At 38.2% G+C, this 26,390-nt stretch overlaps 2 protein-coding genes across 19 annotated transcripts in view; both read right to left on the reverse strand.

The window, feature by feature from the left end:
• The window catches only part of slc2a2 (solute carrier family 2 member 2), a 30,045-nt gene extending 9,807 nt beyond the window's left edge, over positions 1-20,238 (reverse strand). The window contains exons 1-9 of the mRNA XM_057859798.1: positions 15,035-20,238; positions 14,862-14,957; positions 12,687-12,898; positions 6,699-6,823; positions 4,362-4,477; positions 4,131-4,293; positions 633-739; positions 484-564; positions 290-394 (exon numbers count right to left, since the gene is read on the reverse strand). Of these exons, the coding sequence (XP_057715781.1) occupies positions 290-394; positions 484-564; positions 633-739; positions 4,131-4,293; positions 4,362-4,477; positions 6,699-6,823; positions 12,687-12,898; positions 14,862-14,957; positions 15,035-15,049 (1,020 nt within the window). The 5' untranslated portion in view covers positions 15,050-20,238. The remainder of the gene's footprint in view (positions 1-289; positions 395-483; positions 565-632; positions 740-4,130; positions 4,294-4,361; positions 4,478-6,698; positions 6,824-12,686; positions 12,899-14,861; positions 14,958-15,034) is intronic.
• Positions 20,239-20,333: 95 nt separating this feature from the next.
• The window catches only part of tnika (TRAF2 and NCK interacting kinase a), a 162,714-nt gene continuing 156,657 nt past the window's right edge, over positions 20,334-26,390 (reverse strand). For all 18 annotated transcript variants that reach the window (XM_057860001.1, XM_057860000.1, XM_057859999.1 and 15 more), the window contains one exon: positions 20,334-25,791. In XM_057860001.1, coding sequence (XP_057715984.1) covers positions 25,708-25,791 — 84 coding nt within the window. In that variant the 3' untranslated portion in view covers positions 20,334-25,707. The remainder of the gene's footprint in view (positions 25,792-26,390) is intronic.

Below are 26,390 nucleotides of genomic sequence, written 5' to 3' on the forward strand. Positions count from 1 at the left end.
CGAGTTTCAGTTTGTCCACTAAAGATGCTAATGTTACAACAGAGCACACCTACATACACATAACTGGGATGCCTGTGTTTACGAGCATGGGCTAAGCTACTAACTGAGCATATATCTTGTAAGTTAATTTTATTGCTGACACTGCGTTTTGGGGTCATCAACATGTTTTGCCCCCACTGCCACAAAAGTCAAACTCCGTCTATGGTTTTGTGCAGAATTCCGAGAGGAAAAACAAAGCAACATTGAACAATGGCTATAAAATTTAAAAAAAAAAAAAAAAAAGACTCACAGACACCAAAGTAAATATGGTGTTGATTGCGCCAACGCCGATGGTGGCGTAGACAGGCTCACTGACGCCGGCCCGGGTGAAGATGGCCGTGGAATAGTAAAATATCTATGACAGAAATTAGACTTCTTACCCAAGTTAAGTGCAAAAAAAATACTCTCGTCACTCGGACTTTCATACCAGTGAATGTGACTCACCGCGTTAATCCCCGACAACTGCTGGGACAAGTGCATCATGAGTGCAACAACGAGCTGACGCCTGTACACTGATGAGCGGATCTTGGGAGAAAATACCCAAGTCATGTAGGAAAAGCACCTGGGTCAAAATGTCGGATGCGGAGACCAACCAAAGACCAGATGGAGACTCGAGGAACCTTGTCTGCCTCCTCCTTCTCCCGCCTCATCTCCTCCAGATCTGCTGATGAATCGTACGCCCCCCTCAGGCGATGGAGACCTGACACAACACGCCAACAGCATAGACATCATCATTATTGACGGGACAGCTCGGCCATGCACTGTGCAACTCCTTCAAGCAGGGGCCGCCCACATCAAGAGGAGCTATTCACAAACACGTACGCAGCGAACTAACGGTGGATTTCGGTTCAAAAAGTACGAAAGCTGTACCACATGCAAACAGGAAGGATTGTCTCAAGAGTGATTTGTCCGAGGATTCAAGGTGACTATTATATTTTTCGTACCTTGCATGCATTTTGAAACATGAAAAAAATGGAGAAATTAGCCGCTAAGCCTTAGCGGCTAAGGCAATGGCATCATAGTTTGCAATATTTAAGTAAAATAAATGCTACCTGCACAATTTTTTTGCTTTTAACCAAGAATCGAGACTGTTTTATATCCATATCTATTAAGAATTCATGGATTTAAGCATTGATTCACAAGAATTTCAATGTAAAAAGCTATTTGTTGTAGTAAGACGGAGCCATATTGAACTTAAAGACGAGCCGCACATTCGACAAATTTACGTAAAATAAATGCTACCTGCACTGTTTCTTTTGCGTTTTAACCGAGAATCGACACCATTTTAAGTCCATATGTATCTAAGAATTCAGGGATTCAACCCTTTAATGCCTGCAATATGAAGCAATTGTCAGAGAATCACAAAATTTGAAAAAGGTCTTAATGAAACCTTTTTTTCAAATTTGTAAAAAAAGAAAAAAAAAATGTTTGATAAGCACTCTAATATCTATAACCCTTGCTAAATCCTGTTTTTTTTCTCATGGAACCTGCAGATGCATGAGTTGACTTGCATCCATTTTTTTTTTTTTTTGAGGAAAGATATTTCAAAATTCTGAATTAGTCTCAAAATCATGAAATTTTAAGTATCAAATGTGATTCATTTGGCAGGAAAGGGTTAAGCATTTATTCATAGAATAAAAAAGAATTTCAATGTAAAAAGCTCTGTTGTGGACTTGTGGTAAGGCGGCGCCACAGTGAACTGACAGACGAGCCGCACATTCGACATATTTACGTAAAATAAATGCTGACTGCACTTTTTTTTTTTTTGCTTTGCTTTTAAACAAAAATCGAGACTGTTTTATGTCCATATCTATAAAGAATTCAGGGATTTAAGCATTTATTCACAAGACTTTTCAACAAAAAAAGCTCTTTGTCTGTGATTCCACTTGGTCAGTTTTGATGGCCTCACCAACAATGCATGCACCCTATTTATTGGCCCCGTGTCCCGTCAATTACATTATGAAGTCTATGGCCAACAGATAAGAATAAAGATGGGGTTCCAACTTTTCACCGGCCCATATTAAAATGTATGATTTGTTTTGAATCTTCTTATGTTTGAAATTCAATAATTACTAACTACTACTATTACTAACTAACTACTTCAAAGTATCGGAATCGGCAAAAAAATATCGGCCATGCCTTTTTTTAATATATATACTGTATATTTTTTAAGTAAATCGTTTTCTAATTATATTTAACGTTACAGAACATAATATGTTACACTTATCCAAAGTCTTTAGTTTAGGCTTAAGGTAGGGTTATCAAATTTAACCCAATAACGGCGGTAATTATTATCATTATTTTTTTTAAATGTATCACGTTAAAATATTTCATGCAATTAATGCATGCGCTGCACGACCCACTCACGCATTGCCGCGTTCCATCTGTAATGGCGCCGTTTAGCCCATAGAGCGAGCTAAAAGGCAGCGTAAAATGAGTAGAGTGAATTTTGGCAGCCTTTGGAACCTTATTTTAATTGGTTAAAGCCTTACAATCCCTCTCCCTACAATTAGAAATATCATGCGAAGCAATGTGGGGAAGCAAGGTAGCAATTGATCTTTTTCTTAACATCTTAAGTTATATCCCATCGCAGAGAAGATAAATGATCATGGTCATGGTTCCACTTGTCATGGTTCCACTTCACATCATGCATTTGGGCACGGCCTTCAGTATCATTTACTGAAAGCTCAACAAATACACTAGATGGCAATATTTAGTCACAATATACAAAGTCACAAGTCTTTCTATCCGTGGATCCCTCTCACAGAAAGAATGTTAATAATGTAAATGCCATCTTGAGGATTTATTGTCATAATAAACAAATACAGTACTTATGTACTATATGTTGAATGTATATATTCGTCCGAGTTTTATTCATTTTTTTCTTAATGCATTGCCAAAATGTACTGTATATGATCGGGAAAAAATATTGGGAATGATTGGAATTGAATCGGGAGCAAAAAAAAAAAAAAGCAATCGGATCGGGAAATATCGGGATCAGCAGATACTCAAACTAAAACGATCGGGATCGGGAAAAAAACATGATCGGAACAACCCTAATAATTACATGATAAAGTTTGAAAAAATTAAATGACAAATAATGGTAATAAAATGATTAGGTGCTAAAATAACAATTGCAAAGAAAAAAAAAATTCAGTGAATATAACTGCAAATAAAATATTATTTTTGATATTATTAGTAGTAGAACTTATGTTTTTTTTAACCCATAAAATGGTCAAGGGTATGTCAGGGAAGACATGTTGCTACTAGGGTTGTCAATGTAAATGACTAATTTTGTGATGAAGAAACAATTCTTTCGATGATACAGTATTTGCCAATACTATTACCAAGTCTGCCATGTTTGATTCCAGGGCTTCTAAACAATTTAGTAAGATGTCTTTAACAAAATCAATTTTAGCTCAAGGAATAAAAAATACAAAGCAAATGATTAGGACACAAATTGCCGTCGTTGCCCCCCAATTTGTTATATAATGATGAATAGGGGCAGTTTACATGGCGACTCTGCGACACAGATGCAGTGACTGTGTTGTTGAGTGGCCTCGCGTGTATATGGTGTCGGCGAAGGCGAAAAATTCTGAATCCTGCCTCCAAAGTAGAAGAATTCGATTGCGGGGGATTAAGGGGTGCTTGCTCCGAATGCATATCAAAGGCTCCCGCGGCGCGAGACCGCGCCGATAACGTCAGCACTCGTACACGTCACATTGGGCGTGCACAGCGGTGCTACTAAACATTAAAAACAGTAAATATGGCGGAATGTCGGCTTTAATTTACTGTTTAAATAATATTTTTAAATCAAATATGTTGAATGTTTCTATTTTTGTGCCTTTTTGAACAAAAGAAAAATGCCATTGCTTCGAGTGGGTGATATATTTCTTTCCGGGCTGAGGAACTTTGGTGGGGTCAAAGTGCATCATTCGCTGTTGCCTTGTAAATCTGCACTGCCCCCTAGGGCATGGCATGAATACTACATCGTTTTCATGCGGAATTGCGACATTGTTCGAATGCAGACGGGCCCATATAAATGCACATTTGAAATTTGTTGTATTCTCGGAGGGTAAACTGCCTCATACTTTCCTGAGCCTCATCTTCTTTTCCCAGCAGGATGTAGAGGTAACGCGGGCTCTCGGGACACAGCGGCAGCAGGAGGGACTGCAACACAGCAGGGGCCCCCGAGAGGCCCAGTAGCAGGGGCCACATGTCGTCATTACCCAGGATGAAGTCCAAGCCGATAACCTGCAGAGCTCTGTTACACCGGGGAGTCGTCGTGTTTGTGTGTGGAGGTGCGTGGCCGGATCCCCTACTTGGCTGATGAGGATGCCAACAACAATAGCCAGCTGGTGTAAAGTCCCCAAAGCCCCTCGGTAAGCTTTTGGCGCAATCTCTCCAATGTACATGGGCACCAGGCCAGACGTCAAGCCTGAAAACACATGTATCTCAAAAAAGAATTTGTTGGGAAGGATCAAATGGATGACTCGGTATGCAAATTAGTTTGTCACAATTTAATGAAAACAAACCAAAAATAATAATAGAAGCATTTTTATAGGGATAAAGTTGTAGTTTTCAATGAAAAAACTTACAACATCAATTTTTTTGGGACTGAAAATGTCCTAATACTTAATGTAGCAAGAAAAAAGCATGACAATTGTTACTAGAGTACATTTGTCATTTTCAGAGAAAAAAGGCATCGTACTATGAGGTAAACTATGAAAAAGTTGTTATGAACGTAATGGTTTATTTTTTGAGAGAAAACGTGCTTTTTTTTTTTTTTATCCCCAAAAATTAAAGTTGCAATGAAATGAAAAAAAAACATATTACAGTGGTACCTCTACATACGATCGCTTCGACACACGAACTTTTCGACATCCGACGTAAAATTTGACTCGCCATTTGTTTCTACATCCGACGACATGCTCGAAATACGACGACAATGGCAGCACCGCAGACGAATGCACGGCGGATTTTCTTGTGTGACAAATCAACACTGGTTTCAGAAAAGGTTGGTACAGGTGGTGAAACAAGGAAAAAGTTGACGCTTACCTTCTAAATGAAGATGCAAATGACAGAAAAATATGAGCGTAGGGTGGGCATCCGTGAAATGGCTCAACAATACATCTCCACGGTCCTCCTCCGACCATCGTTCGCCAGTCTTTATAAGTTAAGCTGACAATTCTTATTGTGGTAACATCTCCAGAGAAATCGCCAGCTTCGCCACGTTTTCATCATTTCTTTCACAACTTATTCAACACAAAACGCCTGCTGTCTGCCGCAATTGACGATGTTCTCAAGAAAGCATTGAAAGCGAAAGTAAACTCACCCGCTCCCCTCCCTCTTTGTCACGTCAGCCCCGCGGTGCCTTCAGGTACAGAAAAAAACGTCCGCCTTATTAGAACCCGTTTCGTTACACTATTACAGGAATTATTATTATTATTATATTATTAATCCGATTTTTATTTATTATTTATTTGTTTTTCTATATGTAATTGCCATTTGTAATAGTACCAGCAGTATTTTTTTAAGGATTTAGTGCAGGTTTTTGGGCTGTGGAACGAATTAATGGAATTATAATGTATTCCTATGGGAAAATCCTGCTCGACATACGACCATTTCGACTTACAAACAAGGTCCTGGAACGGATTAAGTTCGTATGTAGAGGTACCACTGTATAAGGAAAAAAATCTTTTTAGTACAGCACTGGAAGAAAATATGTGTAAAATGAGAAAACATTTTAATACAGTGGTACCTCTACATACGAATTTAATTCGTTCCAGGACCTTGTTTGTAAGTCGAAATGGTCGTATGTCGAGCAGGATTTTCCCATAGGAATACATTATAATTCCATTAATTCGTTCCAAAGCCTAAAAACATACACTAAATTCTTAATAAATACTGCTGGCACTGTTACAAATGGCAATTAAACATAGAAAAACAAATAAGTTATAAATAAATAATTCAGAATAATATAATAATAATAAGAAGAATTAATAATTATTCCTGTAAATAATGTAACGAATCGGATTCTAATATGGCGGACACTTTTTACTGTCCCTGAACGCACCGCGAAGGTGACGTCTCAGTGAGATAGGTCAGTGCGGTAGAGATAATACTTTCGTTTTCTTGAGAGCAGTCAACTGCTTAAGACAATGGGCGTTTTGTGTTGGATAAGTTCTTAAATAAATGATAAAAACGTGACAAAGCTGGCGATTTCCTTGGCAATGTTACCACAATAATAATTGTCACCTTAACTTATAAATAGTGGCGAACGGTGGTCGGAAGAGGACCATGGAGCTATTGTTGAGCCAGTTCAGGGACGCGCACCCCAAGCTCATATTTTTCTATAACTTGCATCTTCATTTCAAAGGTAAGCATCACTTTTTTCCTTGTTTCTCCAACTGTATCAACTTTTTTTGAAAACTGTGTTGATTTCTCACACAAGAAAATCCACCGTGCGTTCGTTTGCAGTGCTGTCATGTCGTCGTATTTCGAGCAACTCGTCGGATGTAGAAACAAATGGCGGCTCAAATTTTACGTCGGATGTCGAAAAGATCGTGTGTCGAAGTGATCGTATGTAGAGGTACCACTGTATTGGCAGAGTGAAGTTTCACTTTCCCAAAAGAATTTGGTAACACGAAGACTCCTACCGCAGTAGAATCCCATGATGGCGCGACCAGCAATGACCATGATGTGAGGTTTCCACATTTTGCACAATCCCATCAGGAGGCCGCTGGCCACAGCAAGGACGTTAGCTGCCAACATTCCTTTCACTCTGCGTTAAACACATGACAGACCATACGCTTACTATTTTTAAGATGCCACCACTGCAAACCTGTTCACGATTGACACATTTTCCTGACTGTGATTTTAGACACAAAGTTTGTCTTCCACTTAACTAAGTTCTTGTTCCCTTTAGTGTATTTTTTTTTTAATACGTATTTTTTTAACATCATTATTTGATATTTCATTTTATTATTACATATTTTATATTTGAGTGGAAACCCCTGGGTACCTCGCAATACAGTGGGATAAATAAGTATTTAGTCATCCACCAATTGTGTTCTCTTACTTGAAAAGATTAGAGGCCTGTAATTGTCAACATGGGTAAACCTCAACCATGAGAGACAGAATGTTGAAAAAAACAACAGAAAATCACATTGTGTGATTTTTAAAGAATTTATTTCCAAATTACAGTGGAAAATAAGTATTTGGTCACCTACGAACACGCAAGATTTCTGGCTGTCAAAGAGGTCTAACGAGGTCTAACGAGGCTCCACTCGTAACCTGTATTAATGGCACCTGTTTTAATTCATTATCGGTATAAAAGACACCTGTCCACAATCTCAGTCAGTCATACTCCAAACTCCACTATGGCCAAGACCAAAGAGCTGTCGAAGGACACCAGAGACGAAATTGTAGACCTGCACCAGGCTGGGAAGACTGAATCTACAATAGATAAAACGCTTGGTGTAAAGAAATCAACTGTGGGAGCAATTATTAGAAAATGGAAGACATACAAGACCACTGATAATCTCCCTCGATCTGGGGCTCCATGCAAGATCTCACCCCGTGGCGTCAAAATGATAACAATAAACGTGAGCAAAAATCCCAGAACCACACAGGGGGACCTAGTGAATGACCTACAGAGAGCTGGGACCACAGTAACAAAGGCTACTATCAGTAACACAATGCGCCGCCAGGGACTCAAATCCTGCACTGCCAGACGTCTCCCCCTGCTGAAGCCAGTACACGTCCAGGCCCGTCTGCAGTTCGCTAGAGAGCATTTGAATGATCCAGAAGAGGACTGGGAGAATGTGTTATGGTCAGATGAAACCAAAATAGAACTTTTTGGTAGAAACACAGGTTCTTGTGTTTGGAGGAGAAAGAATACTGAATTGCATCCAAACTACACCATACCCACTGTCAAGCATGGGGGTGGAAACATCATGTTTTTTCTGCAAAGGGACCAGGGCGACTGATCTGTGTAAAGGAAAGAATGAATGGGGCCAAGTATTTTGAGAGAAAATCTTCCATCAGCAAGGGCATTGAAGATGAGACGTGGCTGGGTCTTTCAGCATGATAATGATCCCAAACACACAGCCAGGGCAAAAAAAGGAGTGGCTTCGTAAGAAGCATTTCAAGGTCCTGGAGTGGCCTAGCCAGTCGCCAGATCTCAACGCCATAGAAAATCTGTGGACGGAGTCCGTGTTGCCCAACGACAGCCCCAAAACATCACTGCTCTAGAGGAGATCTGCATGGAGGAATGGGCCAAAATACCAGCAACAGTGTGTGAAAAGCTTGTGAAGACGTTTGGCCTCCGTTATTGCCAACAAAGGGTACATAATAAAGTATTGAGATCAACTTTTGGTATTGACCAAATACTTATTTTCCACCATGATTTGCAAATGAATTCTTTAAACATCAAACAATGTGATTTTCTGGGTTTTTTTCCACATTCTGTCTCTCATGGTTGAGATTTACCCATGTTGACAATTACAGGCCTGTCTAATATTTTCAAGTGGGAGAACTTGCACAATTAGTGGTTGACTAAATACTTGTTTGCCCCACTGTATAATATGATTTGCAATACAAGGCTCACAAAAACGGTCTTACGATTTGGCGATACACCAGTTATCGATACATGGGTCAGGAAATCATTCTAGGATATTGTACTAAACAAATAACATAAAAACAAGCAATTTTCATCCTTCTGCTGTGAATTGGAAAGAGTTTATCACTAGTGGACATCCAATCCATTTAAACTGGGAGGGTAGCCATCCCTCCCACTTCAAACGGATTGGACGTCTAAGGCCATCAGTGGCAGCCAATACCAGGTAATGAGTTCATTTTGGGGCATATAACATCTTTTCCTGTTCCTTTTCACTCACTCCCTGTTGATTTTGGGGCATTTCCGTGTCACTTCCTGTTGATTTTGGGACATTTCCAGGTCACCTCCTGTTGATTTTGAGCTACTGAAAAGAAAGTGACTCAGGAATGTCCCAGATGAATTGGAAGTGACTGAAAAATCAACAGTAAGTAACCTGTAAATGCCCTAAAATTAACAAGAAGTGACATGTAAATGGAAATGTCCACAAATGATTGGCTGTGAATGCTCTGGTTTCAGTGCCATTGAGCTAACGTAGAAACTATTATACTGGAAGAACTTGGTAGCAACCTATAGGGTCCTTATTTTATTAATCTTCTTAACAGTGACCCATTTTAAAAACAATATATCGAGTCTTGGGAGCATATCGATAACCTTTTTGTGTTACCAAGTATCGCGATAGAGGTTTCCATTATTTTGTCACACCCCTATTTTGTATGTTCTGTATTTGTCTTTTGTTTGTTCCCATTTTAATATTTTATTGCATATAGTAATGAAGCGATTATTACTAAAAATGTCCCGATCGATCACGTCATTTTCAAAGTATCGGTATCGACAAAAAAATATCGGACATGCCTTTTTTTTTAATATATATATATTTTTTAATTAAATCGTTTTCTAATTGTATTTCACGTTACAGACAAAATGTCTTACACTCCTCCAGAGTCTTAGTTTTCGCTTAAAGTAGGACTGTCAAATTTATCGCGTTAACGTCGGTAATTAATTCTAAAAAATTTAATTTCATTAAAATATTTTATGCAATTAATGCATGCGCTGCACGACCCACTCACGCATTGTCGCGTTCAATCTATAAAGGTGCCGTTTTACGTATATATATATAGAGCTAAAAGGCAATGTAAAATGAGTAGAATGAATTTAGGCAGTCTTTGGAGCCTTTATTTTATTGGCTAAAGCCTTAAAATCCCCTTCTCAACAATTAAAATTATCATGGGAAGCAATGTGGGGAAGAAATGTAGTAGTTGATCTTTTTCTTAACACCATATGTTATTTGTTGATTGATTGATTGTTGATTGATTTTATTTCAGGTGTGAAGACAAAACGCAGAGAAGATATATCAATTGGTGTCACTACGCACAGTCATGGTTGCACTTCCCATCATGCATTTGGGCAGAACAGTTAAATGGCTACAGTATCATTTACTGAAAGCTCAACAAATACACTAGATGCCAATATTTAGTCACAATATGCAAAGTCACATTTATCCTTTAAGAATTACAAGTCTTTCTATCCGTGGATCCCTCTCACAGAAAGAATGTTAATAATGTAAATGCCATCTTGAGGATTTATTGTCATAGTAAACAAATACAGTACTTATGTACTGTATGTTGAATGTATATATTTGTCCGAGTTTTATTCATTTTTTTCTTAACGCATTGCCAAAATGTGTATGATCTGGAAAAATTATCGGGAATGATTGGAATTGAATCGGGAGCAAAAAAAAAAAAAAAAGCAATCGGATCGGGAAATATCGGGATCGGCAGATACTCAAACTAAAACGATCGGGATCGGATCGGGAGCAAAAAAACAGGATCGGAGCAACCCTAATTATTACCAAACTTGCTGGATATGTTTGTAATATGAAACAGGTGATTAAATTTTTGTGAAGTTTGGTCACAAGGGTTTCTTTGTCTATGTGTTCAAGATCATGCAAGAATGAATAAATCGATTATTATCAATCTTGCAAGTTATGTTTGTCATATGAAGCGGAAGAGGTGAACCCATTTTAGGAAAATTAGGTCATAGGTCAAAAAGGAATTTCACGAGACCTTGAGTATACATGACCCTATTTAACTCAAATTTGCAGTGTAGGTGATGAAAAATGGTAAAGGTCATAGAGCTCAGTAATATCGCCATGCTTTCAATTTAACTGCTTAAATGTAGCACGCTCAGCTCGTCTAGCTGCATTTCATTTTATTATTGTAATATTGTTTGATTTTTATATTGATTTCACACAAAATTCATGTTTCTAACAAGTTCTTGTTCCTGACAATAGATACAGTGCCTTGCAAAAGTATTCGGCCCCCTTGAATCTTGCAACCTTTCGCCACATTTCAGGCTTCAAACATAAAGATATGAAATTTAATTTTTTTGTCAAGAATCAACAACAAGTGGGACACAATCGTGAAGTGGAACAACATTTATTGGATAATTTAAACTTTTTTAACAAATAAAAAACTGAAAAGTGGGGCGTGCAATATTATTCGGCCCCTTTACTTTCAGTGCAGCAAACTCACTCCAGAAGTTCAGTGAGGATCTCTGAATGATCCAATGTTGTCCTAAATGACCGATGATGATAAATAGAATTTACCTGTGTGTAGTCAAGTCTCCGTATAAATTCACCTGCTCTGTGATAGTGTCAGGGTTCTGTTTAAAGTGCAGAGAGCATTATGAAGACCAAGGAACACACCAGGCAGGTCCGAGATACTGTTGTGGAAAAGTTTAAAGCTGGATTTGGATACAAAAAGATTTCCCAAGCTTTAAACATCTCAAGGAGCACTGTGCAAGCCATCATATTGAAATGGAAGGAGCATCAGACCACTGCAAATCTACCAAGACCCGGCCGTCCTTCCAAACTTTCTTCTCAGACAAGGAGAAAACTGATCAGAGATGCAGCCAAGAGGCCCATGATCACTCTGGATGAGCTGCAGAGATCTACAGCTGAGGTGGGAGAGTCTGTCCATAGGACAACAATCAGTCGTACAATGCACAAATCAGGCCTTTATGGAAGAGTGGCAAGAAGAAAGCCATTTCTCAAAGATATCCATAAAAAGTCTCATTTAAAGTTTGCCACAAGCCACCTGGGAGACACACCAAACATGTGGAAGAAGGTGCTCTGGTCAGATGAAACCAAAATTGAACTTTTTGGCCACAATGCAAAACGATATGTTTGGCGTAAAAGCAACACAGCTCATCACCCTGAACACACCATCCCCACTGTCAAACATGGTGGTGGCAGCATCATGGTTTGGGCTTGCTTTTCTTCAGCAGGGACAGGGAAGATGGTTAAAATTGACGGGAAGATGGATGCAGCCAAATACAGGAACATTCTGGAAGAAAACCTGTTGGTATCTGCACAAGACCTGAGACTGGGACGGAGATTTATCTTCCAACAGGACAATGATCCAAAACATAAAGCCAAATCTACAATGGAATGGTTCAAAAATAAACGTATCCAGGTGTTAGAATGGCCAAGTCAAAGTCCAGACCTGAATCCAATCGAGAATCTGTGGAAAGAGCTGAAGACTGCTGTTCACAAACACTCTCCATCCAACCTCACTGAGCTCGAGCTGTTTTGCAAGGAAGAATGGGCAAGAATGTCAGTCTCTCCATGTGCAAAACTGATAGAAACATACCCCAAGCGACTTGCAGCTGTAATTGGAGCAAAAGGTGGCGCTACAAAGTATTAACGCAAGGGGGCCGAATAATATTGCACGCCCCACTTTTCAGTTTTTTATTTGTTAAAAAAGTTTAAATTATCCAATAAATTTTGTTCCACTTCTCGATTGTGTCCCACTTGTTGTTGATTCTTGACAAAAAATTAAAATTTTATATCTTTATGTTTGAAGCCTGAAATGTGGCGAAAGGTTGCAAGGTTCAAGGGGGCCGAATACTTTTGCAAGGCACTGTATCTGGGACAGTAGAAAACGCTTCTTACCTCAACCTGTTCAAATAGATTGTATTTCAAGGCGAGTTAACAGGTGATCTGAGTAAAGTTTTCTTTCTTTCTCACCTGCCTCTGTGGTCGCCCACGAATCCCACCAGGAAGGAGGAGAGCACGCCGCCGATCGAGAAGATGGCGACAGATAGAGACCAGTACATGACCACGGAGGGATGAGTTATCTCTTGCGGGATATCCCGTGTGAGGAGGCTGCCGTTTGAAGACATCAGGGCGGCTTCCTCGGGCAGCACGCCCAGCGAGCGCCCATAATGTCTCTCAATTACCTAGCATGGAAATTTAGCCAATTTAACCCTTAGATGGATAAGTGGATCAAAAATTTCTTGAAATATCTTCGTAATGAAAAAATTTTATTTCATTTTCCAGGTAATCCTTAAAAACATGTTTTTGATATAATGCCGTTCACATTTTTAACTTGCCTTGTATACATTTGGAGAAATTGTTTTTGTATCAGGAGCGCAGGTTTGCATACAGACAGACATAACGCTACCTACTACCACTACCAACAGTATGCCCAGATTGTCCCCACCAACTTTTAAGCGACCTTATTTGCATTATATAATGACTTCACTTATACTGTAGGTAATTTAGATTGTCTTTCTATATGGTGTAAGGATAGAATAAACCCTACAATAATTAAGTGAATTATTTTTATTAGGAAAAGCGGCAGGGAAAATGAATGAATGAACGTTCAGACTTACATTTATCCCTTTTCAGTTTCTGAATGTGCTGGTCCATTTTTTCCCCTTCCAACGCACGTTTCATTGGCTGATGACATAACCCGCAACCCACCCACCCACACCCCCTTCTCCTGCCACACAGACCTGACAGATTCATGTCGACAACATGCCGCTTCCTCCGCCCCTTCGAAGAGGAGGGATATTAGTCCAGTTATTAGTTTTTTTCCAGTCAGCAGCCACTATAAGTACTGTAAAAAGACATCAATGTTGTGGAGGTGGGGGAACCACCAGTAATTTTGCCACTGAAAATCCAACCTGCATCAGAGTTAGCATAACATTAAGCTGTGTGAACGAGCTAACCTGCAAAACTACTGCGGTCAGGTCAGCCTCCACAAGGAATCGTTTTCTAATTGTATTTAACGTTACAGATATAATATGTTACACTCATCCAGAGTCTTTAGTTTAGGCTTAAGGTAGGGTTATCAAATTTAGCCCGTTAACGGTGGTAATTTTTATTAAAATTTATCACGTTAAAATATTTAAAGCAATTAACGCATGCGCTGCACGACCCACTCACGCATTGTCCTGTTCAATCTGTAATGGCGCCGTTTTACCTATATATAGAGCTAAAAGTCAGCGTAACATGAGTAGAGTGAATTTTGGCAGCCTTTGGAGCATTTTTTTTAATTGGCTAAAGCCTTACAATCCCTCTCCCTACGATTAGAAATATCGTGGGAAGCAATGTGGGGAAGAAATGTAGTAATTGATCTTTTTCTTAACACCCTATGTTATTTCCCAACGCAGAGAAGATATATCAATTGGTACCACTACGCACAGTCATGGGTGCACTCCCCATCATGCATTTGGGCACAAAAGTTAAATAGCTACAGTATCATTTACTGAAAGCTCAACAAATACACTAGATGGCAATATTTAGTCACAATATACAAAGTCACATTCATCCTTTAAGAATTACAAGTCTTTCTATCCGTGGATCCCTCTCACAAAAAGAATGTTAATAATGTAAATGCCATCTTGAGGATTTATTGTCATAATAAACAAATACAGTACTTATGTACTGTATGTTGAATGTATATATTCGTCCGAGTTTTATTCATTTTTTTCTTAATGCAGTGCCATAATGTATATGATCGGGAAAAATTATCGGGAATGATTGGAATTGAATCGGGAGCAAAAAAAAAGCAATCGGATCGGGAAATATCGGGATCGGCAGATACTCAAACTAAAACGATCGGGATCGGATCAGGTGCAAAACAACATGATCGGAACAAACCTAGTTTGAATAGAATGTTATATCACATGAACTAATACACATGAAAGATAGGATAAATCAATAGAGATTTATTTTGCATTGATCATTTAGCCTATCAATTAATTAGGTTCATATTCGTGAGAAATGTAGCTCTGACCCCCGTTCTATAATCTGTTTGGTCTTATTAATGTTCCATCCCCAGTAAAAAGTTTACATGCAGGTTATGCTGTGATATCACCCCTACCAATGTCGAGAGCAAAACATTTCCGTGCTCACCCGTTGAGGCGCGTTGATGACTCCCATGCTATATCCATACTGCAGGGAGCCCAGCGCCGCTGTAAAAATGGCAAATGCCAACGTGCCCGTCACCTCCTGCGGGAATCGAAAGCAAAACCATTTTTTTTACCCCATAATGAGCAATGACACATGTTGGAAAAAGGCGAGCTTACCTTTCCCGTCTCCATTTCCGAGAGCAAAAAAAAAAATCAACGGGCAGAGTTCATGTGGCAGGAGGTAATGATCAATTCCCATTGACCGGCCCCCAAGAAGAGCAATGAGCCATGCAAAGTATTAGGTGAATACTTTTTTTTTTTTTTTTTCAACATAAAACTAGATTTAAGGACAACATATGCAAAGTAAGCACAAACATTCATAATTAACCCACTGGCTGCCATTGACAGCGATATACGCACAATCCATTTGAACTGGTAGAGGCTGTCAGCGAATAATTAAAACAATAACAAATCAATAAAATTAAAAAAAAACAAATATTGAAAGCCAGAATTTAGAAACCGTTCTCGTTAAATAAAAACCATAAAGATGACTAAATATGATTGTGTGTTCACAAAATTATACAAAAACTGAAATTAACTAAAAACAATTTCAAAGATTAGAAGAAAAAAAACAAACTCCTTGCATTTTATCCTTAGAAGCATTATTCAGTTTTCTCTGCTATGAATCTTTTTTTCTTTTATAATCCTGCAATTGACAATTAGCCCAAAATATGAAAAACTACCGTAATTTTCACTATAAGATGCACCTGACTATAGACCCTACTCACCTACGTCACAAAATGGGCGTGTCGCTGTTTCCGGCCGCCATATTGTACCTCTTTTTCAGACCTATTCCCATTGTTTTCTATTAGTCGAGCAAGTTATAGAGCAATTCATGGAAGCCCCGGTGTTATCTGACGCTGTAAACTCATTGGATCCGTTGCATAAAAGGCGTTACGTGGAAAAGCTTCAGTTTATCCATTCGCCAGATCCGTATTTGATGCCTAAATCGATGTTTTTCGACCCGCTGGCTTCGCCTGACATCTGATACCCACACAAAATCAGCCTATTCTCACGAAAGTTTGAAAAACTTTAAGAGCTTGGAGGCTTATAAATGCTACGTTGCTGGTTAGGTGAAACACGTCCTCGTACACGAAAATTCAGCAGGAATCTTGTGCTCGGAAGGTGAGTTACGAAATTTTCAATTGAAAATGAAATTCTTGCTAACATCCACTGTCAAGTCTAATGTATTTCATGTCATTTGTCAATGGAGCTAGGGCTTTTAATGTTTATATGGTTTAGCGATAGCACTAACTACATACATACGTGTATGTTGTCGGCGATTAGCCTAGCAATGATCTTAATTGTGGTTGTCAGCCCGAAACCCTCTAAATATATATTAAATGCATCTTACCAGATATAAAATGACTACTACATAATCTGTGGTAGTCGTTTGGAGCCCAGTTGTCTCGTCGAATTGCAGCAGTCAATCGCGGCCTCCTCTTCGTGTCTCTCGGAATACGGTAAAAATTCAAGTCTCTCCGTCTATCTTCTCTGTTTTTGCAACCGACCGCCACACACGACTTCACCATTTTGAGTATTAATGTTGACGAGCAGTAAAACGTGTAATAATAGGAAGAATTTACGAAGCGCTAATGCATTTCTATGGCGAGTATGCGGACATCATGGCGCGGGGGCGTGGCTGTGACGTCACGTGAGTAGGGTCTATAAGCCGCCACACACGCAAATTTGACACGAAAACGACATTTGTTCATCGATAAGCCGCACTGGACTATAAACCGCAGCGGTCCTCACTGTATTATGGGATATTTACACCAAAAGATATTAACTTGTAACACTTTATTTGACAGCGTCATCACACGACTGTCATAAGACCAAATGAACCACCATATAGCTTTGAACCAATTGGCTGCAACGCTTCATTGCTTCAAGAAGCCTCATTTGGCCATCAATGCTCCCCTGTGGGAGACAGTCAATCTCTGCTGCCACCTTCTGTCAACACTGTTGTCGTCCAACATGCCTCCTAGCATGCATTGCAGCGCTACAGTTGAAAATATCAATCAAAATTCATGTTTTGTGCTAATTATTTCTTCAGTTACTGTTCCAGTTGTTTCATTAATTGCTAGTTATGGCATTTAGTAACACTTTATTTGACAGCGGTGCCATAAGACTGTTATTAGACAATTATAATTATGATATGACACTGTCATGAGCGTTAATGAATGCTTATAACAGATGTAATTTAGTGTTCACGGCAAATTATGTCACTTTTGAATGGATGTAAAACAGCCGAGCTGGACATAAATGGAGTTAGTGACATAATTTGCCGGATGACACTTAATGACATGTCATAAGCATTCAGTAATGCCAATGGTAGTGTCAAATAAAGTGTTACCTATTAACCCAAATAAATCAACAAATGAGGAAAATGAAAAGAAAAAAATAGCGGCTTATAGTCCGAAAATTACGGTAATACTAAAACTAATAAGTAAAAAAAAAAAAATCCTCCTTGCAAATCTACCCCAAAACTGGTCATTAAAACCAACAAATTTAGAAGGTGGGAATCTAAACTATCATGAAAAATCCATAACTATTACAATCTTGTAAACTTCAACACTTAAACAAAATCCAAAATGAGATCGGAATGTAAAAATAGCAGTACATGTTGCTGAGCTTAAAAACAAGCAAACACTGCATGTTTGAATCAGCAAAAAAGCTGGAAAAAATAATCAGCAGCTGACACAATCACTCTGTCTGGTTAATAATACACTCACAAGATGAACTGTGTGCCTTTCACAAGAAAAAAAAAAACACTCCAGCAACTTGGATCTATTCTCGCATTTATTTCTCTTACAGTGTTACAAAATAAAACAAATCCCCATTACAGGATGGTTATCATCTTAAAAATAAGACAGGAAGAAGAAAAAGTAACACAAATATACGTAAATAATAGATTACAGTGGTTCTATTTGTCTTTGAGAGTCCTCAGTGTAATGACCGGAATGGACAAACACAAACTTGCGTGCACACATACACATACACGTCATTGTTCCTAAGCAAGTGGCTTTATCAAAGTTCTTGTACCTGACAGGTTACTTTAGCAAAGTCATTGTTTTAGACAGGTTAGTTACCAAATTCACTGTTACTGACAGGTCAATTTAGCAAACGTTTCGTTCCTCACTGGTGATTTTTGCAATCTTGCAGAAAAAAACTCAATAACATAAACAAGGCAACGTGGCTCTACTCTTGCATTTATTTCTCTTGCAGTGTTTCCTTTACAAAATAAAACAATTCCTCAAACAGGATGATTAGTCTTTTCCAAATAAAACAGGAAGGAGAAAAATTAACACAAATACGAATAAAAAAAACAAAAAAGAAATGTTACAGTGGTTTTGTCTTTGCGGGTCTTCAGTGTAATGACTGCAATTGACCAACACGCACACACACACACACACACATGCACACAGTGGGAAGACTGCTGGGCTCTTTATTGCTAAAACGTCAGCCTGCCTTTTGTGCATCTACAGCCTTTTTAAATGTTATATTTAGTACAGTACACGACGACATGTTGAGGTGCTTGTTAGTTCATCTTCACTAGCAATGGTGACAAAACAACAAGAAAGGTGTCAGATGACATCAAATTAAGATAACTTTTAAATCATTGGCCACATTTGTATGCAGACAACAGTCGGTCACCACGGAAAACACGATGGCGGAAATGGCGTCATGTTCGCATTCCGCTAAACCGTACCAACTTGTAAAGGCCAAATTATACCGGATGCGTGTGCGGTACGGATCCGCCAAGATATAGCGGCCGTTTCCGTTCTACTGGAACATGCGCTACCAGACACTTTTCGGCCACTTGGTGGGCCATGGCGCCAGGCCCCCCCGGTGGCCGAAAAGTGTCATTGCATGTAATTGACTTTCTTATATAAGGCGGAAAACGCAGACACGACTGAAAAAGCAGTTTCTGCTCTTGCACTCCTCTTAAAAAGAAACTGCTGTATTTTAAGCTAAAACAACTGTTGTGTTTGATAGAACAATACGTCTATATGCTGCCATAGCAGATTCATGGCACATTAAGCCCCCGAACTATTTTTAATTTGTCCGTTTCACCCTGAAAACCCCCGTTTACAGACGTCATGCAACCGCTTTTGTTTCAAACCAGCCATAAAACAAAGGTAATTAATTATATTATGCAAAATGTGTGTCGTTTTTAGCTTAGAATCATTCATTGATGTCTCATATTTCGTTTAAAAAAAAAACGACTTAAAAAAAATTATTCACTCACATATTTTAAACTTTTAAACAAATTATGTCACAATGAAAAAAATGTCGTCTGTAAAAAAGTCACGGATATCTACCTCATAACTATCGCTTAATTGTATTTTTTTTTTGTTACTGTCGCATTTTCTCCGATATGTTAGATGATAAATAATTGATCCAAACAAAAAAAGTTGAAAAAAAAAACGTTTAAAAGGGTAAATATATGACAAAGAAAAGATTTCTGCATCGCGACCCTTGTTATATTACCATGTTTCACCCATAAAATCCCCAAAAAATCCAGCTGTGGCCATTCACAGCTGTGTCTTGACACTCAGTGATACATGCTACATGGAGTTTTTGGATCGGAACAAAGCAGGTACGCGATAATATCTCGTTAAAGTCATGGCGTCTGTAATTCTGTTCTCGTGTGCTCTCACCTCCAGATAGGGTTTTGCTGTTTAAAAAATATTTAAAAAAAAAAAAAAAATGCCCTCCTGCTCAAAAATTTTCTTCCCACAGAAAATTGAGATTTTAAGCTTTCCAATGATGTATCACACATGCATATCTGACAAATTCGACAGTTGGCTAAATTGGGGGTCTCAGAGCGGAACTTCAAGTCACGTGAGTGTTTTCTGCCATATATAAAAGTTGTAAAGCAGGAAAACAAACAACAAAAATGAATGAAATGAACAAAAAAAGATATTTCTATAATGGGTCTAAATTTCGAACAGAAGTTTATTTTTCAAACAGATCATGTGACAAGCACCTTAGACGGTCATGTGCTTTGCATATCATTTTCACACACACACAAAAAAAAGGGGGGGGGGGATTTTAGTTTTTATAAATTATTTTTTTCTTTGATTGAAAATATTTTTTATGATTGAGGCAACTTTTTGGGGGATTGAATGATTTAGAGACAAATGCCCTACCCATAACATGGCCCAAACACAAAAAGGGTTGCTAAAATCAAAGAAAACTTTTTTTTTTTCATGAAAAATTAAGTGTTCAAATGCAAATTTTTGAATCTCAAATCTTTTTTTCGCATTCAAATTTTTTTTCTATTATTTAAATTTTATTTTAATTTTTTGATAGAAATGATTTTACTTTTGAATATATATATATATATATATATATATATATATATATATATATATATATATATATATATATATATATTGTATAAAGCAACTTATTTTTTGATTGATTAATAATGACACAAATGTCCTTGCCAAAATGTGGCCCAAACACAACATTACTTTAACCAAAAAAGATCAAAACAATTGACTTCAATCAAAACAAAACAAAAAATCAAATAAAAATAGCTTTCAAATGCATTCTTTTTAATTTCAAATGTATTTTTGCATTCAAACAGATTTTTTTAAATTGAAGTGACTTTTTTTAATTGAAAATATATATTTTGATTGAAGCAACTTTTTTTTTTTTTGATTGAAGCAACTTTTTTTTGATTGAATAATAAAGACACAAATCTACCTCCATATAGCTGCGCCGAGGGGATACAATTTTTGACTAAGGTAACTACATTGGCACGACACCGGCGGGCGTACCATATTCAATGGATGATGATCTTGGTGAAAAGTATAGCTGTCCTGTCAGCAGCCTGATTTAGAATTCCCCTCAAGAATGATGGAAAACAAACAAACAAACAAAAAAACGCTCATTTTCAACTTATTATTATTCATATTCTTGTAAGTTAATTTTATTGCTGACGCTGCATTTCGGGGTCATCAACAGGTTGTGCCCCCCATGCCCCAAAAGTGAAACTCCGCCTATGCATGTGCCGATTACCAGTTTCAAGGTCTGTCAGGGATACCGATGATGATGACAATAAACAAAATATACACCGTGGTATGAAAAAGTTTCAAAAACGCAAAAATTTTCCGTCATACCGTCCCTTAGGTATTAGCAATTTTTTATTTTCCAAAAATGCATGGAGAAAGCCCTCGCTTGCAGCTGTAAGGCTCAACCCTCCCTTACCGGTTGTTGCTCAGTGTCAATGAGTCAGCTGTGCTACACGATTGCTGGAGGAGGTGAAACTCCCAAACTTTTTCCCCCCATCAAAGAAAAAAAATCGCCGGTACGGGAATACTTCGGCTACAAAAAAGTTACAGACGGTCGTGGCTTAGAGGAGAAAGGCCAACTGACATGGGTGGCTGCCGAGGAGGCAATACCTCCAATGTGATTTCGCATTTATAAAAAATAAGTTAGTAAACATGGTCATGAACGTTTCCCACCAACTATGACAGTTATCTCCAGCGTGTTTACTGTGTCTAGCGGTGGTAAAACGTTTTTTTATTCTCTCTGACTCAGTGTGTGTATAATGTAAACATGATACGAGTCATACACACGTGCTTTTTATGGAAAATAATTATTTTTGTTCTGATGGTAATAATGTTAAGCTGTGGCTGTGAGTTTAGGCTTACATAAAGGACTACATTTATTTAATTTTAGATTATTATTTTTTTTTAACTTAACATTATACTTATGTTCCAATTTGAAAATATGTTTTGAAAAATAAAAAACCTGTTACAATGAAAACATGATATTTTCGCTTAAGGTTATCATACGGTCAGAATCTCATACCGGCACACGCCTACTTGAGATATGCGGTAAGTAGTATTTATTTAGGCTGTTATTTTATCATTTCAATTATCACAAGAGCAAAAAAATATAGAATCAAAGAGTATTTATTTGGTATTGCCTTGACAACAAAATTGGATGTGCAACTGCAATTATTTACAAATACTAGAGATAAAATGCAACCCAGATATCTCAAAGTAACACATTTTAGAGCTTTAATTGCAATACAGTGGTACCGTGAAATTTTGGCTTAAGGTTATCATACCGTCAGAATATCTTACCGGCACATGCACCATGGATTGACTGCGGACAAGCTCCGCCATGCCGGAGTCCGCCGGATGGTTTGGGTTATTTCGTTTTTTTGTCGGAGACGCATCTGTCAAAATGGGCGGATCCAGGCCTGGAATCAACATGCCAGGTGCTTATTCATGGTTTAAACACCAGCGAACATGGAAGATGAACGATTCATTATGGAAGTAGAAAGTCACAAAGGTTAGGGTTCATACCGCAGGTCTTGATGCCCAAATCCGATTTTTTCCGACTCGAGTGAGGCATTAATTTGACGGTCTGTATGGGACAGGTCGTATAAAAGTGGACCATTTCAAATCTGATCTGGGTCACTTTTGTATGTGGTTCAAATCCGATCTGGGCCACATTTTTCCAGAATGTGGCTGCAGTCTAAACTGTCAAGTCTCCCAAATCAGAACGGGACGCTCGCGACGGGGCGCAGCCGCCGGACCGCAGTTGTGCGCAACCGGTATGTTTTGTCTCATTTTTGACATACTCCAGAGCACGCAGTCAACACAGAGCTTGGTGGATCCGTACCGCACACGCATCCGGTATAAATTGGTCTTAACTTGTCGCTAAATTTCACTACCCCTGTACTTTCCGCCACCAATAAAAGTTTTAGACAGTACTGATAATGAGTTTCTTTCTCGTCCTATTTCTTTCTCATTTCATAGCATATTCACGTTTTTTGACGTGGCCTTGCTTAAACTGGTTACAACCCAAACAAACAAACAAACAAACAAAAAAACACTTTGAAAGGGTTATTGGCTGCATGTAAATGTGGCCACAGTTTCTCAGGTTTGGTCATTTTCTTGACCGACGATTTCTTGTTCTTCATAAGTCTTTCAGTTACAAGTACTTTTACTTTAATATAACTTTAATAAAATTTATTATCATGCGATTGAAGCAAAGTTTTTACCCCTGATTGGTTATGAGTTAAGTCTATAAAGGGACAGACAAAACCTTTATCATGTGCATACAAGCATAAAGAATCTTGTTTCATAAATTGAAAATACAAGGCATTTACTCTTTCTGTAATAATGGAGAAAAACTTCAATTAAAGTCAGCATTTCCAGGAATTGGCCATCATAAGCGATATTTCAGTGAATTAAAAGTATCCCAGATTGCCCACCCTTCCTTATGACCTCATTAATACTCATTTCACGCGCACCTGTGCTCAACTCTGTAATGTGCGTGGGTATAACTGACATCACAAAATGGCTGCATTCTTAAACTGTCATTTTTTATGTGTTTAAATATTAGAGTTTTCCGATATTGGGATAAAATTAGTCCAGATGATATCGACATCGGTTTTCTGCCAATATGCATATGGCAGTCCACTTATCGCCTGCTTTTGTTTCTGATGTTTTGCCAGCCCCCTGCTGGCACTTAGGTGTAATTAGTTTTGATAAGCTCCAGCACTTTCTGCTGACGTTATCATATGACGTCGCAGTGTTGTTTTCGTCAACAATGATAACGAAAATATTTTGTCAACGAACAATTTTTTTTCATGACATCGCGATGACTAAAATTTAACGAGATGGATGCCAGTTATCATCTGACGAGATCAGAAGGAGATGAAAATTTGCCATAGTTTCCGTCATAAGTTCACAATGTGTGACATTTTCTTATCGTATGTGTAGTTAGCACACATTTTAGCAGTGTTTGATCGTATCACTCACGTGACGTGCTGCGCCCTCCTTTCCCCAGACACAGGCTTAAACGTGTGCCAATTTATGGCTCCTTTTGTGAAACGTGTCAGGTGCTGCTTGTTAAGTGTTTTTCTTATCTTGGCTATGCCATGTTGCTTTAGCCTTTAAAGGTTTGTGCTGGGTGATCATCACACACTAAACTAACTTGTAGCGTTAGCATAACGTTTGCGTTAGCATTAGCATTTGGCATGGTGATTCGGTGAGTGTCTTCTTAAACTCTTGCAAAACTTTTTACATATAGTTCATGGTGTCCAGGTGAGTTTAATTAATTGCAAATAATGTGCTTCTTTCCTGTTGAGTGTGTATTAACATCATGAAGATGTTGATGTCTTTGGAGACTACAATTATGTGGTCGTCTGTCGATGTAAATTGGAAACTGTCGGAAACATTTTATTCATTGACTAAAACTTTCGACGTTTATAGACAAAAACATTTTGAGAATTGTTGACTAAAACTAGACAAAATTTGAGTTTTCGTTGACTGAAACTAAACAAAGATGAACACATTTTGGAATAACTAAGATATGACTAATAAGTATTTTTGTCCAAAAGACTAACAACACTGTGTCGACGCAAGCTCATCGCAAAAAGAGAGAGCGAAATGGACCAGCTAACGTCTGCAGCCAGTGTACCATAGCAGCTCTTGCCATTTCATCACGTTCTTTGTTCCTTATACAAGCATCGCTTGTAAGTTATATTCTTTCTTTGTTTTATATTTATGAGCGTTGTGTAGTATATTGGAGATGCGTATATTTCGTTTTGTTTGCATTTGTTGTAAAATTTGGTTACCGTACATACTTCATTCCTTGCAAACTGTACTACCAGCTGATATTCAAATTGACACTTGGTGTATACTTTGCTTTATTTTGTGACTTTATTTCGTATTATTGACACAATGTTTTGTTGTTTTCAGTTTTACAAAAAAGTATCAGTGCGCTTGTCAAAACAAAGATGACCACAGTAAAGCCAATTTAACGTTACTCCAGCGTCTAACCCGGTTTGTTTGCATCTGTTGACCCATACAGAATATGTGCCTTATTAGCACTTTGCACTTGATCCAAAAAAACTGATGTTTGCACTATATTGATTTCAACAATAAATATAGTGTGCAATATGTAGGCTATTTTTCCATAACTTCAGTTGAAGTTGTTCTCTTGTTTTTCACAGAATGTTTATTTGGAAAACCTTGAAGTTGTTACATTTATCATTAGTAAAGCATCGAGTGGAGCATCACGATACAATTAGCCATAATATGTTAAGTCCACGACCGTATATATCGGTATCGGATTTTTGTAGGTTGACAATATCGGAATATCGGTTAAAAAGTCATTATCGGACAACTATAATTATTTTCTCCATTATCAGAGGGTCAAATAAATTTGCATTCTTAAATACTTTGAGCAAAAGTCTTTCACATAAAAGTCCATTTATACTAGATATTGTCTGTCCCTTTGTCTCATTAGCTGCCACTGACAGTGATGGACATTCCCTCCATTTTGACTGGGATCGCTCTAAGCCCTTCCAGTTAAAATGGATTGGACGTCTATCATAGTCAATGAGTAAATCATTGTATTGCGGAGCGTCTTTCCTAAAATTCTTCTTAACTGGTAACTTAACCAATGAAATTCACTCTTACAATTGTTTTGGGTACAGGCATATGATGTAAAGTTTCACAGACGCACTTTGTTGATTGACAGCTGAGATTTGATGCAGCACCTTTAAAGAGTGAAAGGATGACCAAGAGGAGAGCGAGTGAGGAGGAGCGGAAGTGTGCCATTTGTTTCTTAAAGGGACTCGGATGACATCTTTTCAATGGGTGGGAAGAGGAGGAAGACTGTGAAGCGGTCAACCGGCTGCCCTGGAGTGGTTCAAGTCATGAGGGCGGCGTGTGAGGGTCAGGAAGAGAAGGAGGAAAAGTGTGCAAAAAGGAGGGAGGAGTTGAGGCTGGACAAAGGGGGCGGGGCTATCACCAGTTCATCATGGAGCTCCTGTTTAGGGTCATGAAGAACACTTGGCTGCTGCCTCCTGAGCGCACCGATGCAAAGAACACCTGATCGAACACACAAAAAGAAGTGATCTAAGCAGTTGGAACTCCTAACTTTGGAAAAAGTTATTATTCCGGGCATGCATTACGACTAAAGCAGCATTCTTGTTCCAACAGGTGACTTACGTAAGCAAAAGTATTGCTCCTGAGAGATGGTTTTAGACACATTCTACTTGCTGATTTGCAACTATAGAAACAATCCTGTTCCAGTTCCAGATAGGTTCTTACTTGAGCAAATTTATTGTTCTTGACTATTTTCACAAGGTTCTTGTTCCTGAAAGGTGATTTCAGCTAAATTGTTGTTCCTGTATGTTACTTTAGAAAATGTATTGCTTTTGGTGGATAACTTTCACTAGGCTCTTGGTACTGACAGGTGACTTAAGCAAATGTTTTGTTTCAGACAGGCAATTTTATCAAAAATCAATCAACTTTATTTGTATAGCACATTTTAAAAATCCGCAAAGGAGTCCAAAGTGCTTTACATACCATAAAACAGCAAAATAAGTGAACATTCAAAGGTAAACACATAAAAAATAAAATAAACAAAAGACGAGGTCATAAACAGTCATTGCACATAAAAAGCTGAAGAAAAATAAAATGTTTTA

This window comes from Corythoichthys intestinalis, chromosome 15 (genome assembly GCF_030265065.1).
Source record: "Corythoichthys intestinalis isolate RoL2023-P3 chromosome 15, ASM3026506v1, whole genome shotgun sequence".
Lineage (NCBI taxonomy): Eukaryota > Metazoa > Chordata > Actinopteri > Syngnathiformes > Syngnathidae > Corythoichthys > Corythoichthys intestinalis.